The 17,619-nt window shown below is 47.1% G+C and overlaps 1 protein-coding gene across 1 annotated transcript in view; it reads left to right on the plus strand.

Annotated features, from left to right (window-relative positions):
• Positions 1-17,619, plus strand: part of LOC310773086 (uncharacterized protein) — a gene marked incomplete at its 5' end in the record, with an annotated part of 32,046 nt that overhangs the window by 10,967 nt on the left and 3,460 nt on the right. The window contains 9 exons of the mRNA XM_083633005.1: positions 1,842-2,037; positions 11,268-11,558; positions 11,833-12,534; positions 13,114-13,236; positions 14,022-14,177; positions 14,900-15,660; positions 15,996-16,328; positions 17,114-17,225; positions 17,338-17,472. Of these exons, the coding sequence (XP_083489131.1) occupies positions 1,842-2,037; positions 11,268-11,558; positions 11,833-12,534; positions 13,114-13,236; positions 14,022-14,177; positions 14,900-15,660; positions 15,996-16,328; positions 17,114-17,225; positions 17,338-17,472 (2,809 nt within the window). The remainder of the gene's footprint in view (positions 1-1,841; positions 2,038-11,267; positions 11,559-11,832; positions 12,535-13,113; positions 13,237-14,021; positions 14,178-14,899; positions 15,661-15,995; positions 16,329-17,113; positions 17,226-17,337; positions 17,473-17,619) is intronic.

A 17,619-nucleotide genomic window follows, 5' to 3' on the forward strand; every position in this document is an offset into this window, starting at 1 on the left:
AAAAAAAAAATCTCTCTTTTTTAGCACTCTTTCTAACTATAAATCCACTTCTGTTTTAATTTCCTCTCTTGCCCTCTTTTAACAACATAACATAACATAACATAACACAACACAGGTAAGCAGAAAGAAAAAGACGAAGCAATCACGCCATGAATGAGGAAATGACTCACCTGCTGGAGGCTGGAGATACACGCTTGGGCTAAACTTTTACTCCGTGAAACACTATCGATTAAGTCCGACATCGCTCAGAGGTTTTGAGCAGCTTGAAAACAAGTTTGAAAACGTGCAGAAGTCCATCCACTCACTCACTAAAGAAACTAAGGCAACCGTGAACAAAAAGAGGAGCTGAGATTGGTGACATGGACGCTTTTGTGGCAAAATCCTGTGTTACATCCTGGACCTGAAGGAAGGCGAGAAACCACCAGAGGTGGACAGGGCACACCGGGCGCCTCGGCCACGTCCAGACCCCGGCCTGCCACCGAGGGCCATCTTCATCTGCCTACTCCGCTGGCCCGACCGTCAACTCATCCTCCAGGCTGCGGGGAAGAAGCCCCTCACCTGGGAGGGTACGCGCTTTTTCGTCCCGCAGGACCTCTCCGCGTTGGTGCAACAGAAACGCGCAACATACAACAGCATCATCGAGTCAATGGATATCGCTTTGGCGTACTGTACCCAGCGAGACTCGTCATAACCAGACCGGACTATCTTTAGCACTCTTTCTAACTATAAATCCACTTCTGTTTTAATTTCCTCTCTTGCCCTCTTTTCACCACACCGCGGACACTGTGTGCCCAGCGGCGGAACAAGAGCTCAAAGTGAAACTGCCGAATATCTTTTGAGTTGGACTGGTCAATAGTACTGTGAGTAACTAAAATAAAAAAATAAAAAACGGAATTCTCTCTTCTTTAGCACTCTTTCTAACTATAAATCCACTTCTGTTTTAATTTCCTCTCTTGCCCTCTTTTCACCACACCGCGGACACTGTGTGCACTGTAAAAAAAACAAAAAATACCACAATGTGTGATTTTGTCTGGGGATTAGTGACCTGACTTTTGTTTTGTTGAAATGTTAATAAATGGGAGCTTCCCCAAACAGCCATCCATTCCCGACAATCCCCTCTGTGCACGAAGCCTTACATATGGTAATTAAACATCAAAACACCCGCGGCTTATAGACCGGTGCGGCTTATAGAAGAAAAAAATAGTCACCTTTGAAGGTGCGGCTTATAGACCGGTGCGTCTTATAGTCCGGAATTTACGGTAACTAGAAATACAAAAACACAAATAGAACAAATATAAAATATATCTTGAGTCAAGAAAAAAGGTCAAATATACACAACATGCTGTCGTGTCTATAACTTAAAAAATACAAAAATATCGGCAATATCGGCCAACATATCTTTATTTTGTTCACACTTTTTAAGTAATTAAATTATTTTGTTTTTGTTATTTTGCAATCTCTGGACTGTACAGGTGTCATGCATAAGGTAACTGGTGTGTTGCAAAGAGGCATGGTGTGTTGAGTTATTTAAAGTAAATTTTATAGGAACTTAGGAAGCATGCTATTAAGATAAAAAAAAATACATTTAGGTTTCTTTTTTGTAATATTTTATACATGCATGTTGGACAAATAAAATGAAAATTGGTTCCAGTGTGGGTTGCAGTGCTAAAATGTTTCTTAAATGTACAGATCAATTTGGATTTTTGATACTTAATAATGAAAAAAACGTTCTCTGCAGCAGTGGTAGCGTTTTGCTGGCTGTGTTGGGTGGATGAATTCACAGGGAACGAGACAAAGACTATGGCCTCACAGACCATGTTCTTTTCTGCTTCTCCTTGCAGAGCCAGGGCAGCACAGACACAGAGAGCAGTGGAGTGTCCAGTGTGGGCAACCCGGTGGGTCAGGCACCCCTCCAGCCAGCGGAGACCTTCACCGCACTCGAGGCTACCGAGGACGGGACGTCCCACCAGCAGCAGCCACGACCACTCCACATGACCCTCTCTGACTCCACATGGTCTTCAGCCATTCAAACATCAGGTAGGCACATTATGAAAAGCCTTTAAATGCTGGGTGATATATAGATAATCAATATAATATCAATATGTGATATCAGGCTACAGATCCTCTGGGATGTTGGTAATCCTAGCATTGGGTTCCATTTGAATCCCCATGACATGGGGTATTTTGTGTAAAAATGGGCTAATACTTCTTTCTAAAAGCTTGCTTAGATGGTTAACCCCCTCTAGCCTCTACCTTATAGAACACAGTGTTATGTACCCACAATTAATTACATTTAAAATAATTTTAGCATAAGTAGGCTAAACTGCCATGTCCCCAATCATGTTTGCTCAACTTCTGTTACAAATACACAATAGGAAATTAAACAAATTCAAAAAAATCCATTAAGGTTATTAGGGCTGCTCGATAAATCAATTTTGAATCGTAGTCGAAGTAATTAGTTAGGACGATGTTAAGAACACGAAAATCGTAAAATCGATTTACACTTCAACTAGCTACTCGTCCCTTCTCCCTGCTGTAAAGTCTCTCTAGAGCAGTGCTGACCAATTTGGGGTCCGCGGTAGGGATGTTCATTTTGAAAAATTTCCATAATCGAAAATCGGGGAAAATTAACGATCAATTATCGATTATCAATCATATTAATAATAATAATAATAATAATAATAATATATATATATATCACCTGGTTGGGGGGTGAGCTCTGATATTTGATCCCTCCCCAGTCACTGGCTTTACACCAGCTCAGCAAGATGGACAGATCATCATCACGGCACTAGTGGCACACTGACAAAAGAAAGTTTAGGACGGAGTGGCAAGACGAGTATTTTTTTACATCCTGACTCTGTCTGTCAGTCAGCTGGAGTCTAATATTGAAAGACTTATTACGAACAAAGACAGGCTTCATGTCTCCCACTGACAACATGACTAGCCTACTGTTTTGTGATTACCAACATTACTTGAATATTGAACTTGCTGCTGATATTGATTTCTTCAGTATATTTTAATAATATCTATTTTTCAAACTAACTTTCAGGGATACAAACCAGTCACCTTACAGTAGTTTTTTTTAAAGAAAAGAAATAGGGCTCTTATAAGAGTGGTTGTGTCTGCCCTATTGTGTGTGTGTGTGTCACATTTTCACTCCTGAGATTGCATCCCTGCAAATTGTCATGGCAAATTGTTTACAAAAGATGGACAATAAAGCTGATTTTCAAAGTACCTTGAGGATTTTTCAAGTTGTGAATTAAGTCAAATTTCTCTCTTGATTACAAAGGTGGAAAATACAACTGTTTTTAACTAGGTGTTTACTGATTAATGTTTAAGCTCCCCAGAAATGCAGATGTTTTTTTAAATATATATAACCAATTGCAAATTATTACAATTACCAAACAGATAAAAAGTAGATTATTATATTGAAATGTTATTTTAGGTTTAGAATGTTAATTTTCTATAAAACACAATTGTGAAGAATTCATCCATTCAGTCTGCTTTCTCCGCGGCGATCCAATGCGCGTCAGCGCTGATTGCCCTTCTCCCGCGGCTCTCCAATGCGCACCCGCGCAATCCAGGTGTCATAAGGTGCTTGGATACGCGGGGGCGCGCGTAACACACCCTGAATGGAGAGGAGGAGGCTGCCGCGCTGTGTTTGCGCGCCCCCTCAAATCCCTTTGTTTGATCTGATTGTCATGCGTTCTTGTAAACGTAAGTTTGTTTATTCATTTATCAAGTCCCACTAAACGTTTAACACTGCACTATATCCTGCCGTCTGGTATTATCAGTTGCACGTCGGCATTTCCTTCACAGATTGGGTTGGTGTTTGTTTGTTTGTTACACAGAACACTTCATGATATCCTCTGTTGATTGTCTCACTACCTGCTTATTGTTTCTTAATCATGTCGTTCATTTTCCATTGTTTTTCAGAAACCATGTTAACCATCAGTCAAAGCAACAGCAATATGTAGCCTATTTGTCCTGTCTGCCTGCTCTGTAACCCCCTGCCAGAAAAACATTATACAATACAATCATTGATGTTACACCTGGACTCTGCCTGGATTTATTTGCATGTATGTGATGCAGTATTGATGACACAGTGAGTGGGGAACAAATATCACACCAGAGGAAATCGTTTTTATGGTCCTTCGAGCCGGATTTGAACCAGCGACCTAAGGATTTCCACATGCCTCAGCCAGCTTCTCGGCCCAGCTACGTGCCTCAGCCAGCTTCTCGGCCCAACTACGTGCCTCAGCCAGCTTCTCAGCCCAGCTACGTGCCTCAGCCAGCTTCTCAGCCCAGCTACGTGCCTCAGCCAGCTTCTCAGCCCAGCTACGTGCCTCAGCCAGCTTCTCAGCCCAGCTACGTGCCTCAGCCAGCTTCTCAGCCCAGCTACGTGCCTCAGCCAGCTTCTCAGCCCAGCTACGTGCCTCAGCCAGCTTCTCAGGCTTTCCACATGCCTCAGCCAGCTTCTCAGCCCAGCTACGTGCCTCAGCCAGCTTCTCAGGCTTTCCACATGCCTCAGCCAGCTTCTCAGGCCAGCTACGTGCCTCAGCCAGCTTCTCAGGCCAGCTACATGCCTCAGCCGACTTCTCAGGCCCGTTATGCACCTGACCTGACTTCTCAGGCTTCATACGTGCCTCAGTTCCATCAGTCTCCTACATATCCACATCAGACTCATCTGCAGCCTGTGCCAGTGCCTGTCCTGCCAAACATGATCCATGACAGTGAACGTGAATTCACTGATCTTAAGATGGCCTTGGATCATCTGTTGAATCCACATACGGAGCTCTCAGAACAGTATAAGTATAGAGTCCTCATGGAGCATCTTATGCTGGAAGAAGCCCGGTTGATAGCACAGGCATACCGGCATTACCCCCAACCCTATACTGCCGCTATGACCGCCCTCCAACGTCAGTACGGGCAACCTCACCAGCTAGCCCAAAGTGAGATCGCCTCTATAATGAACATTCCGGACATCCGGAGCGGCGATACCAAGGCTTTCCAGACCTTTTCACTCCGTGTTGACCTTCTGGTTGGGATGCTGACCTCGTTGGAGGGCCCAGATGGAACTGAGCTCGCTTGTACTGGCCATGTGGATCGTCTGCTGAGTAAGATTCCTAGGCACTACAGAGACAATTTCATTGAACATCTCCAAGTCCGGGGTCGACTGGACACATGTTGCCTAAATCCCTATAATCTCCAGGATCTGGCAGGCTGGCTCAAAGTTAAGGCTGAAGCCCAACGTCTCTCCTTCAGGATGGCTCAGCGTTACCAGTCAGAGAAGCCGCAGCCAGGGCCACGTCGGGAGAGGGGATCCACAAAGCCGTCTAGTCAACCGACCTCCATATATCATGGCTCAGAGAGACCGGCAAAGGCAATGGACAAACCCAGAGCAGCAGACGCTAGGGGCAAACCACGTACAATGTTCCAAACTCGCAACCGGGTCTGCCTTTTTTGTGGTAGTGTCGAACACTACCTGTCTCAGTGCTCCGAGATAATTAGGAGGACTCCTGAGCAGATCTCCAAGTGGATTGCGGATGGCAAGCGATGCCAAAAATGTGGCCGCACAACCCACGGAGTCGACGACTGCACTCTGCGAAAGCCTTGCAGCGAGTGTAACAAGGTCCATCTCCGAGTGCTGCACAGCATAGCCAAGTCCAGCATCTACCTCGTCACTCCACTCAACAAGGTGTACGTGCCTCACCCTGTGCAAACTGGTAGGGTGTACCTGAAGGTTGTGCCGGTACTGCTCAGGAGTAAACAGAACTCTCTCCAGACCTTTGCAATCCTTGATGACGGGGCCCAACGGACCATAATCCTCTCTGCAGCAGTCGCTCAACTGCAGCTACAGGGCAGAAGGGAACATCTGGCACTCCAGACCGTACGTCAAGATGTAGTAAACCTCAGCGGACAGTCGGTGGACTTTGAGGTCTCCCCACTCTTCAGCCCTGACAAGACATACAGCATTCAAGGGGCATTTACCGCTGAGCCACTAGCCCTTGCCGACCAGTCGTACCCGATCTCAGCCATACAGAGACGTTACAGGCACCTGAGAGGTATCCCTTTCCAAGCATTCGAGAAGGTACACCCTCTGCTTTTGATCGGATCAGACCACATACACCTGATTGCTGCCCGAGAGCCAGTCAGGTTTGGCTCCGCTGGCACTCCGGCAGCTGTTCGAACGCAGCTCGGTTGGACACTCCAGGGCCCTGATGGTCTCACTCCCCATCCGGCAGAGATGAAGCAATGTCTCTTCACTACTCTGCAACCAACTCCAGATGACGTTTATCATCATGTGGCGAAGCTATGGCAGCTCGATGTCCTCCCTTACAGAAGTGAGAAACTGATCATGAGGTCCCGTCAGGATCAGGAAGCAATTGCTACACTTGAGGCAAGAACTACGCTCGTCCTAACTGAAGGTACCCCGCATTATGCCACACCACTCCTGCGTGTAAAGGGAGCCCCTCTTCTGAGGGCCAGGAAACAAGCTGTTATGCCACAACTCAAGGGCACAGAGACTCGACTGACACGTGATCTGAGAAAGGCCCAGATTTACAACCAAGAGGTACAGAAACTGGTGGATGGCGGATGGGTGGTAAAGCTGGAGCCTGGAGCTGAAGACCGGACGTCTGAATCCTGGTTCATTCCACATCATCTTGTCCACCACAATGACAAGGACCGTCTGGTCTTTAACTGCTCCTTCCGATATCAAGGCTTGTCATTGAATGACCAGCTGCTGCCTGGCCCTCCATTGGGTCCCTCATTGCTCGGTGTCCTCCTACGGTTTCGCCAATATGCCGTAGCAGTCAGTGGGGATATCCGGGCAATGTTCCACCAGGTTCGTCTCCTCCCAGAGGACCAACCGCTTCTACGTTTCATATGGAGGAATATGGAGGGGGACCGGGAACCCGATGTCTATCAGTGGCAGGTCTTGCCCTTTGGCACCACATGCAGTCCATGTTGTGCCACCTTCACACTCCAAAGGCACGTCAGAAAGAACCAGGAAGGCAATGAGGACATCTTGTCTTCATTGGAGCAGAGCTTTTACGTTGACAATTGCCTCCAGAGCCTTTCGACATCTCAGGCTGCCAAGGACCTGATTGACAGGATGCGGCCGCTTCTCGCCTCCGGAGGGTTCGACATCCGTCAGTGGGCAAGTAACCAACCTACAGTGGTTGCTCATCTGCCCTCCACCGCAAGGTCGGCTGCTACGGAGTTGTGGCTCATGCAGAACCACACTGATCCCCAGGAGCCAGCTCTTGGCCTACGTTGGAACTGCCTTCTGGATGTCCTTGGGTACAAGAGCCGGTCCCCTGAGAGTCATCCGACCACACTGCGGCATATTTACAAGGTCCTTGCCAGCCAATACGATCCTCTCGGCTATATCATCCCTTTTACCACCCGGGCCAAGGTCATTGTACAACAGCTGTGGGCCAAGAAACGTGGCTGGGATGACCCCAACATTCCCCCTGATCTTCTCACCATCTGGGAATCTTGGGAACAGGAACTGCCTGACCTCACAGCCATCACACTACCGCGATCCTACTTTCCTCCACCACTCTCAGAAGAAAACACAGTGTATGACCTGCATGTCTTCTGTGATGCATCTGAGGTGGCATACGGCTGTGTTGCATACCTCTCTGTCCAGACGGCGGGCAAGGTCAGTACCTCATTTGTGATGGCTCGTTCCAGAGTAGCTCCAAAGAAGCAGCTCTCTATTCCACGTCTTGAGCTATGTGCAGCCCTCACTGGAGCTCAGCTGGCCTCCCTTCTGGAGCGAGAACTCACGCTGGCATTACAGTGCACCTACTTGTGGACCGACTCTTCCACCGTTCTGCACTGGCTCAACTCTGAGTCTTGTCGCTACAAAGTATTTGTAGGCACCCGAGTTGCGGAGATACAAGAGCTCACCAATTCACAAGCATGGAGGTACGTAGACTCTGCAAGCAACCCGGCCGACGACATCACTCGCGGCAAGACATTAGCCGAGCTAGCAACATCAAGCCGTTGGAGATGCGGTCCCCTCTTCCTCCAAGGTCCCTCGGATCGGTGGCCAGTCCTGCATGTTCCTGGAAAGGAGGAGATCACCGAGCTGAAAAGGTCCACCTTCTGCAGTCTTACCTGTTCACAACAGCTGCCAGATTCTTCACAGTACAGCAACTGGAAAGAGCTCCTATTGGAAATGCACAAGATCCTACAGGGGGCGGCCGAAGGTAGTCCTGATTCTGCTGATTCTGATTTTAAGGAAGCTGAGAGGTGTCTGCTACGCACCAGCCAGGAGGAGACCTTTCCTGAAGAGGTAAAAGCCCTCAAGGCTGATCAGGCTATCCCTACGAGCAGCCGAATCAGTTCCCTGGCTCCTTTCTTTGATCCTTCCACGCATCTACTTCGAGTTGGAGGTCGTCTGAGGAATCTTGACACCATCTGCCCTCTTGATGTGCATCCTATCGTGTTGGATCCTCAACACCCTGTCTCCAAACTCCTCATCCAGGACACAGACCGTCGCCTTCTCCATCCAGGAGCTGACCGGGTCTTTGCCGAACTGCGTCGGCAGTACTGGATTTTGAGAGGGAGACAGGCTGTGAAGAAACACCAGAGGAGCTGCACCGATTGCCAGAGGTGGAAAGCACAGCCCCGTGTTCCTTTGATGGCAGACTTACCTCCATCACGGCTCCGCCTATACCAGCCGCCTTTCTACTCCACAGGAGTGGACTGCTTCGGGCCACTCACTGTGAAGATCGGTAGACGTCTGGAAAAGCGCTGGGGGATCATCTATAAGTGCATGACCACTCGAGCTGTCCACCTGGATCTACTGAATGGCCTGAACGTAGATGCATTCCTTCTGTCCCTACGGAGATTTATCCCAAGAAGAGGAACTCCTCATGAAATCCTGTCGGACAGAGGAACCAACTTCAGAGGAGCCCAGAGAGAGCTACGTGAGGCTTTTGTTGCCATGGATGAGCAGCTCCAAGAACAACTCCGGTCATACCAGATCAAATTCAAGCTCAATCCTCCTAATGCTCCACACTTCGGAGGTGCATGGGAGCGTGAGATCCGGTCAACCAAAGCAGCCCTTCAAGTAGTGGTCAAAGGTCTAACCGTTTCGGAGGACTTCCTGTTGACGCTACTAATAGAGGTTGAAGGCATCCTTAATACCAAGCCCCTGGGTTACGTGTCATCGGATGTGGCCGATCCAGACCCCGTAACCCCCAATATGCTCCTCATGGGGCGGCGGGATGCCTCTCTACCTCAAGCGATCTATGCCCCGGAACCACTCACCATGCGCCGCTGGCGTCACTGCCAAATCGTGGCCGACCATTTCTGGGCGCAGTTCATCAGACGCTATCTTCCCACTCTACAGGAGCGCAGAAAATGGAAGGTACCTGTGGAAGACTTGGCAGAGGACAAGGTGGTCATGATCATAGACCCTCAATTGCCTCGAGCTCTTTGGCCCGTGGGGCGGATCACCAAGATAATCCGGAGTAGAGACCAACGGGTCCGTACTGCTGAGGTCATGGTAAAGGGCAAAACCTACCTGAGGCCTGTAGCGAGGCTGATCCAGTTGCCAGCTATTCCGGAAGATGACAACTCTGCTGTGGCACCACCTCGACCTTGACTAACATCTTAGCCAGCTAATCTGGGGGCGGCTGTGAAGAATTCATCCATTCAGTCTGCTTTCTCCGCGGCGATCCAATGCGCGTCAGCGCTGATTGCCCTTCTCCCGCGGCTCTCCAATGCGCACCCGCGCAATCCAGGTGTCATAAGGTGCTTGGATACGCGGGGGCGCGCGTAACACACCCTGAATGGAGAGGAGGAGGCTGCCGCGCTGTGTTTGCGCGCCCCCTCAAATCCCTTTGTTTGATCTGATTGTCATGCGTTCTTGTAAACGTAAGTTTGTTTATTCATTTATCAAGTCCCACTAAACGTTTAACACTGCACTATATCCTGCCGTCTGGTATTATCAGTTGCACGTCGGCATTTCCTTCACAGATTGGGTTGGTGTTTGTTTGTTTGTTACACAGAACACTTCATGATATCCTCTGTTGATTGTCTCACTACCTGCTTATTGTTTCTTAATCATGTCGTTCATTTTCCATTGTTTTTCAGAAACCATGTTAACCATCAGTCAAAGCAACAGCAATATGTAGCCTATTTGTCCTGTCTGCCTGCTCTGTAACCCCCTGCCAGAAAAACATTATACAATACAATCATTGATGTTACACCTGGACTCTGCCTGGATTTATTTGCATGTATGTGATGCAGTATTGATGACACAGTGAGTGGGGAACAAATATCACACCAGAGGAAATCGTTTTTAACAATACATTTTAATGTAATTCCACAACGTTTATTTTTGGCCCTCTGCCCTCCACCCAGATTGAGTTTTGGCCCTTCATGGGAAAGAATTTGGGCACCCCTGCTCTAGAGGCTGTGATACTGGCTACTAAAGACAGCACCGCAATGGACTTATTTCAACACCTCCGACCAAAAAGCACAGAGTAAGCACTGAGCGCAGCGTGTTGCACTGCGGGCTGTAGCCTACAAGATAACGTTTGCCACAACACACTCATGCGCACACACGAACACAGACGTTATCCCCGGACGATGAAATGTTGCCTTTACAGTTCACATAACAACAAAACAACACGTGAGGCCACCGAGTACTGATAGATTGGCTGTATTGGCTGTATTCATGGCTGTAAGTTACCAGCCTCAGCTGACTCACCTGTCCTTGTGTCTGAATTTCCCCCTAACTGTTATCGCAGTTCCCCGTATACCTGTTGTGACTTTGTGTTATTCTAGTACAGATATAACTCCGAGCACGGGTGGTCGCTTAGACACTGCTAATATAATTATGTCACGGAGGCACACGATACAGGCAAGAGTCATCGAACCAAGAGTATCCATCCAACAGAGCACCGAGTGCTCGATCAAATCCACCAGTGTCAAGTAACTGCAGGTAGGCAAGCAACAGCCAGGAAGTTAGGCATAGCAGCGGCAAGCTAAAACAGGAAGTTGGGTTGTTCTGCCTTCAGAGTAAAATCGTAAATTATGAAAAAGGGGGGGAAAAGAGCTCTGCAGGGCAACAAATGTTTAGAGAAGTATAATAGTATAAAGAAATCGAGTTTTGAGAGAAAAAATAATAAATTTTAGTTTTAGGCAAAATCGAACAGCCCTAAAGGTTATATAGCTGTTATATTGTTCTCACCAAATGTTTGTGTGTCTGTGGCTGTGTGTTATTAATACATTTTTAGGGTCCACTGCTCAGCCTCAACGCCCCCTCCACCAGGACCTGGAGGCTCGGGTTCAGGAAATCGCGGCCAGAGAAGGGGTGACCCTCCCCAGGTCAAACCCTCCAGCTCTCACCTCCATCACCATCTCCACCTGTAGGCGCTCCACCTCCCCCTCTCCCTCCCCCTCCCCTCCTCTCAGCCCGACCCCGGAACCGCTCCATCTGAACCAGCTCTCCACAGCGGCAGGCGAACCCCGTACTAGGGATGAAATGATTACCGGTTTAACGAAAAGCCATGATAAAATTCCTGATGGTTAGTATTACTGTTTCAAATTTTAATTATCATTAAAACCATGTTTGATTACAGTACTTTTGTTAAATACTGTCCATCATTAACCAAAGTTTGCAACAGTCTCCCCTCGGTCTGAGCTTTCAATATAAAACTTGGTCAAATGATTTCAGTGTGTGTATCAGTACTTTTTGAAAATGTTCAGCACATTTTAACAATACTACGATAATACTGATAATTTTGGTCACTATAATCGTGTTATACAATTTTCATACCGTTTTATCTCTACCCCGTACAGCCCACAGGCAGCTTCCCCCCACGCTGGATGACGAGGATAGTGCTGCTTCAACACAGGGTACGCCCAGAGAGACCGTGTCTGAACAGAACAGCCTCTACACCAGAGGTCAAAACTTGTTGGATTCCCACTCTGCAGCAGAGAATCAGGAGAGGCAGGATGCAGTAGGAGGCCAGTATGAGCAGCCTCCAACATCACAGGGTCTAGATGGAGGGGATGTCAGTGTCCAAGATAAAAACACACAAGTGTCACGGAGGAGAGATCTGCAAGATGCCTTCAAGAGAGTTGAGGGAACTGATCAGCCGATGTTAACAAACCAGTACAGCTCTGTTTCCGCAGGCTTGCCTACCGTCTATCCCCCAACCAGGACAGGTCACATCTCGCACCTCCACCTCACACTGCCCCCGAAAGTGCCCGATCCCAGCCTGGCCCCCGGGACGCAGTCCAGCCACGCCGCTGCTGTTTTACAGCTGCAGCCCAAAGAGTTTGTCCCCCTCAGACAGTCCTCGTTGCCTGCCAGCAGTCCGGACGAGGGCCTGGGTTTGTCCAGTCTGATAAGAGCGCGAGGGCCGGAAAGAGCCGACACCTCCGCGCTGTTCAAAACCACCGTGCCTCAGGAAAGGATGACCTCAGCATCCACGCAATCCTTCAGTCCATATTGCAGGCTTGCAGCTTCGCAGAGGTCTGCAGCCATTCAAACACCAGGTAGGCACATTATGAAAAGCATTTAAAAGCTGCGTGATATATCGATATAATATCAATATCGGGATGTCAGGCTAGAGAGACCATCTGGGATTTTGGTAATCGTGATATATTGTGATAGAACTTAAATGCTGTCTATTCCAGGTCTTACAGGCTGCATTATAATTATATTTTAGATTCATGAAAAATCTCTGTACTTATTTGATTGTTGTAGCGTTCTACAATGAAATGAACAATGAATGCCTCTACCTGTTTTGCGTTCATCTCCACATGATCTCAGTATCTTGTGAAAGCACCAGTAGTCATCCCTAAAATATTGTCACATTATTGACATGGAGGTATTGGGTCAAAAATATTATGATGATTGATTGGTCAAAATGTGAGGGTCATGAGTGTGGCAGGACCAGCTCTGGAGCAGAAATAGTTTTTGCCATTCTCTTTTGAGCCAGACTACATAGTCTGAAATGTTGCTTTCTTCACCAAATAATGGAAAGTGAGTGTCAAAATGTTTTTTTTATTCTAAATGTCTGTGGCAGTTGAAGGTTTTTTTTTTTTTTACTTCTCTGGCTCTCCCTCCTGCAGCAATGCCTGTCCTGTTGCCTTACAAACCCCATGGCAGTGAGGAGCTCTTCTACGTCCCGCAGACTGAAGCCGATGTCTCCTCCACGAACCGCTCCGACACCACCATGGAGAGCTCCCACCCAGGTACCACTGTCACACACAATTCGTGCAGCTCAATGACATTTTACATTTTAGCCGTTAAGCTGACGCTGTCGTCCAGAGAGACTTATAATGAGGGAAACGGTAGAATAAGTTGAAATTCCTCCATGGGCAACTAGATTGACAGTATTATAAGCAACCAAGAGTAAGGAATGCACAGAAAGAAGGCAGTCAATAAATGTCAAAATATGTTTTATTTTTTTAAATCACCCTGGAAAAACAATTCTACAGACAACTGTTGCAGGCCTCATCCTCTGGCAACTGACTCATCAAATGCAACAAATTGTTTAAATAAATAAATACCATCCACATATTAAAAATAAAATAAAATGAAGGAATTTATCAATGAAATTATTCTGGATTTCTTGAAGAGGTTCTTATTAGTTTAATGTAGTCACCAGCTGGTCCAGAGAATAGAGTGAACTGAATCCTTAATGAATGAAGAGACTCTGCTCTGCTCTTGTCTCCCCGGTGCCTGTTTGGCTAGCAGCTGCTCTATTGTAACGTGCACCGTGCAGTGCATTTATTCATTATTCATGTTCAGGGGTGGAGTGAGACAAAGGCAGAGTTGAGGCCCAGCACACAGAGAGAGAGAGCACTTTATCTCCATGTCTCTTGACCATTTTCTCTTCCTTTCTGCCTGGAAATGAAGGATTTGGGGCACTTTTCCAGCAGCATTATTTGTTATCTTTGCAGTGAGGAGTTGTAGTTTTGGTCCAGCTCCATCCGAATAGTGCTCATTATGGGGTAACATCTTATTTACTCCCCAGGCTCGGACGACGCCGTTCCCCCACTCTTCAGCAGTGAGGTCCTGGGGAGCCAGGACCCGGGGCTGGACCGCGGAGTCACCATCAAACACACCGAGGGCATCTACAGCAAGAGGCTGAAGACGGCCAGCTTCAAGATGCAAACACCTGAGCACAGAGGTGAGCTGAAGAGGCTCTGGACTTTCTTATAGCACATGAGCAGTATACTGTACATACATAATATACTGAACATACATAATATACTGTACACATACATAATTATGTGTCAACATGTTATTGGGTTTTAGAGTTGTATTTAAAGGGCCACTTTGACGATTTTCAGCCTGCTTTGTATGATTACAAAATCGGTAGTATATATATGCAAATGATAAACAATGCTTAACTGCTCTGAGCTCCCCATTTAGTCACAGAACTTCTAGTCAAAATGATGTCATAATGATGTCATTGGGAGCAATTTTGCCATGGTGTCACTAATATTGTCACTATCACCATTATTGCTCTCTTTAGCGATTTGCCAGGAAACTGCTCCAAATGACCATGATTTTTATGACATCATTTGGACCAGGAAGTTCTGTGCATGAACGGGGAGCTCTCGGTCCAGGCAAAATGGAGGGAAGTTAAACATTGTGCATTTGCATATACTACTGAGTTTGTAATGATACCAAGCTGGTTGAAAATCGAAAAAGTGGCGCCCTTTAGTTGTATGATAAATGCATGCATGGTGGAAAATTAGCAATTGTAGTATGCTGTTATTTTTGTTTATAGTGTGTATTGTTTTCTCTGAAACAAGCATCACATGTCCAAGACACATTATTTTTTAAAGGAAATCTGTCTTATCCTAATTCACACCATTTACACATAGTTTGTCTCTTTCCTTATAGATGCCTCGGTAGCAGTGGATGGAAGCTCACAAATAAGTGCGAGTCAAGGTCCACAACCATCCTCTCAGGTGTCAGCTGCCTTATCCAGGCTACCTTCATCAAACAACCAAGGTCCTTCTCTCTCCAGGAGAGACCAGGGGACGAGCCCGGTCCACTTCCTCAGCTACAACCAATTAGAGGCGAGTGGTGAGGTTCATACGGAAATGGACTACAGCCGACATCCTAACACCCCCTACCCCGACCAAACCTCTGTCCTTCACCCCGACCAAACCTCTGTCCCTCAGCCAGGAATGGAGCGAGAGCGAGGCAGGTGGGACCCTGACCTTGTTCATCCCACCTCCCGGCAGAGCGGCGGCACTCTGGACCAACTGTGGCACAAGTTCAGCGAGAGGTGGAGCTCGGAGGAGTCCCGTCCCACCAATGAGAGAGAGGCGTCGCTGCTGGAGCGGCTGGAGCGCCTGTCCCGTCTCATTCACAGCACCACGGGGGCTACCAGCCTGTCAGAAGCGGAAGACGAGGCGTATCGACGTCGTTGCATCGCAGAACAAGAGATCAGAAAGAGGGAAGAGGCGAGAAGAGAAGAGAGAGAGAGAAAAGAGAATGTTGAAGAGGCAGAGAGGAGCGTACGCGGCGATGTTGAAGAGGGAGAGAGGAGCGTACGCGGTGAGGCCAGAGAAATGAGAGGGCGAGCCGACAGGAAGGTGAGAGGAGGAAGAAAGGTTGATGGGAAACCTCCCGCTCCTCGACAGGCCTGGGCGCAGGTAGAGTTTTCACGATACTAGAATTTCTAACTTCAATACCAATAAATAAATGAAGACAGATGGATGGACAGACGCATGCTCCTCCATAATCTAGCCCTGATAGAACTAATTAAAAAAGGCATTTACCCAGCAGATTATCCCTGCTCTAGTCCTCAGGATATCAGAACACTTTTAGCTTGTTGTAGCAACAGATATCCACCAATGATAGGGAGGGAAGAATATATGTGTATTGTATCTTTTTTTTTTTTTATACTTATCGATACTATCGATACCTGTTGCAAATGGGTATTGTATCAATTTAAAAAATTTCGTATCGATACTTTTGACAACCTTAGGCACAGGAGCTGCGGGAAGAGGAAACCCAGAACCCTGCAGAGGAGGACAGCCCGGCCTCCCTGAGCTCCAGCCTGTCCCATAGCCAGCACCTCTGTCCTGCAGAGAGAGACCAGGCGGAGACCTCGTCCACCGTGACCAGCTCCATGTCCACCATCGACACGGGCCGGCTGGTCCGGGTATTCGGCGCCCACAGGGTGCAGCACCTGAAGACGGGCTCCAGCCTCAGCCGACTCTACAGCACCATCGACAAGCAGAGAGAAGGCAGAGATCAGAGGAGAGGAGGGAGGAGCCAAGAGCCACCTCACCACGCCACGCCCACAGATGACTCCAGAGTATGTCTGTCTGCAGATTGTTGTTCATGTTCCTATAGAGCTATTTTAGTTACACATGTTTCTGTTGCACATCACAGAGTTCCTACGTTCCTACGCAGGTCTGGAAAGTATTAAAAATGAATTTGATAATTTCCACGTCTTGAATAGTTTGGGAATTTGGAAAAGAATGTCTGGAAAAGTATAGAAAATGTGGTTCAGGTCCGATACACACAAGTATAGCTTTTATGTTGTAGGCCCACTTGAGTCCACAGTTTTTGTTGATAGAATAAAGTTCAGATAGAGGGATGCTCATATTAACCCAGCCACTGTCAGCAGGCATTATATCAAAGCATGTAGGAGCCGTGCCAATCATCTCACATATTCTGATATTTGTTGCTGTCAAGAACAATATTCATCTATACAATGATATGACATAGCAGAGGCAAGATGTTTAGCTGCATAAATCATATTGAACACCAGACAAAATCTTCAAAACAAATCAAAGTCTGGAGAAATTATGGCATTTTTCATTGAAAGCCCTGACATCACAAGTAGAATCATATGTTCATGTTTTTTGCCCAGTACAATGAAGAGGCTTCCGATGGGCCTTTACTGTTTGTGGATTTGTTTGGGGGGAGGGGAAGATAAGTCCTTAAATGTTTTTGAAAATGAATTGCCTTGAAAGCACTTTGTTTCATAAAAGTATAGCATCCAAATTCATCAGTACTTCTCTCCGGACCTCTTTCAGTCCCAGGATCAACACTTGATAATCTGAGGTAAATGGATGTCATTGTCTTGGTCTGCAGGTTACTGCTGATTCTGCATCATCAACCAGCACTTACACCCTCCCCTCGCACCGAGGCCCCTCCCACAATCTGGCAGCCAAGAAAGCTGTAAAAAGCAAAGGGATCCAGGCAGGTCTGTGAAGCACAAGTGGTCACTTTTTACATTCATATTAGTTACTAAACTACTAAATACGTTTTAATTTTTTTCATAGAATATTCTTGACACAAATGGCATCCTTCCTCAGGTGACCTGGAGATTGTTAAGAATGGGACTCGACGCCACACCAGGGACGTTGGCACCACGTTCCCTTCCCCCGGTGAAGCCAGAGCTCCGAGGCAGAGCAGGAGCAAGAGAAGCCAGCCCAAATGCTACCCTCCAGGTCTGTCACATTACCAAATAACCATACTGCTGTATGTCCCCCAATACTCCTATAAATTCATGGAATTTGATATGCAATGCGTGTATCCTACCTAAATGGAGCTATATATGATGGCAGGATGAAGCTAAAATAAATCATTCACAACCT

Source organism: Poromitra crassiceps (genome assembly GCF_964638095.1).
Source record: "Poromitra crassiceps genome assembly, chromosome: 3".
Classification (NCBI taxonomy): Eukaryota; Metazoa; Chordata; class Actinopteri; order Beryciformes; family Melamphaidae; genus Poromitra; species Poromitra crassiceps.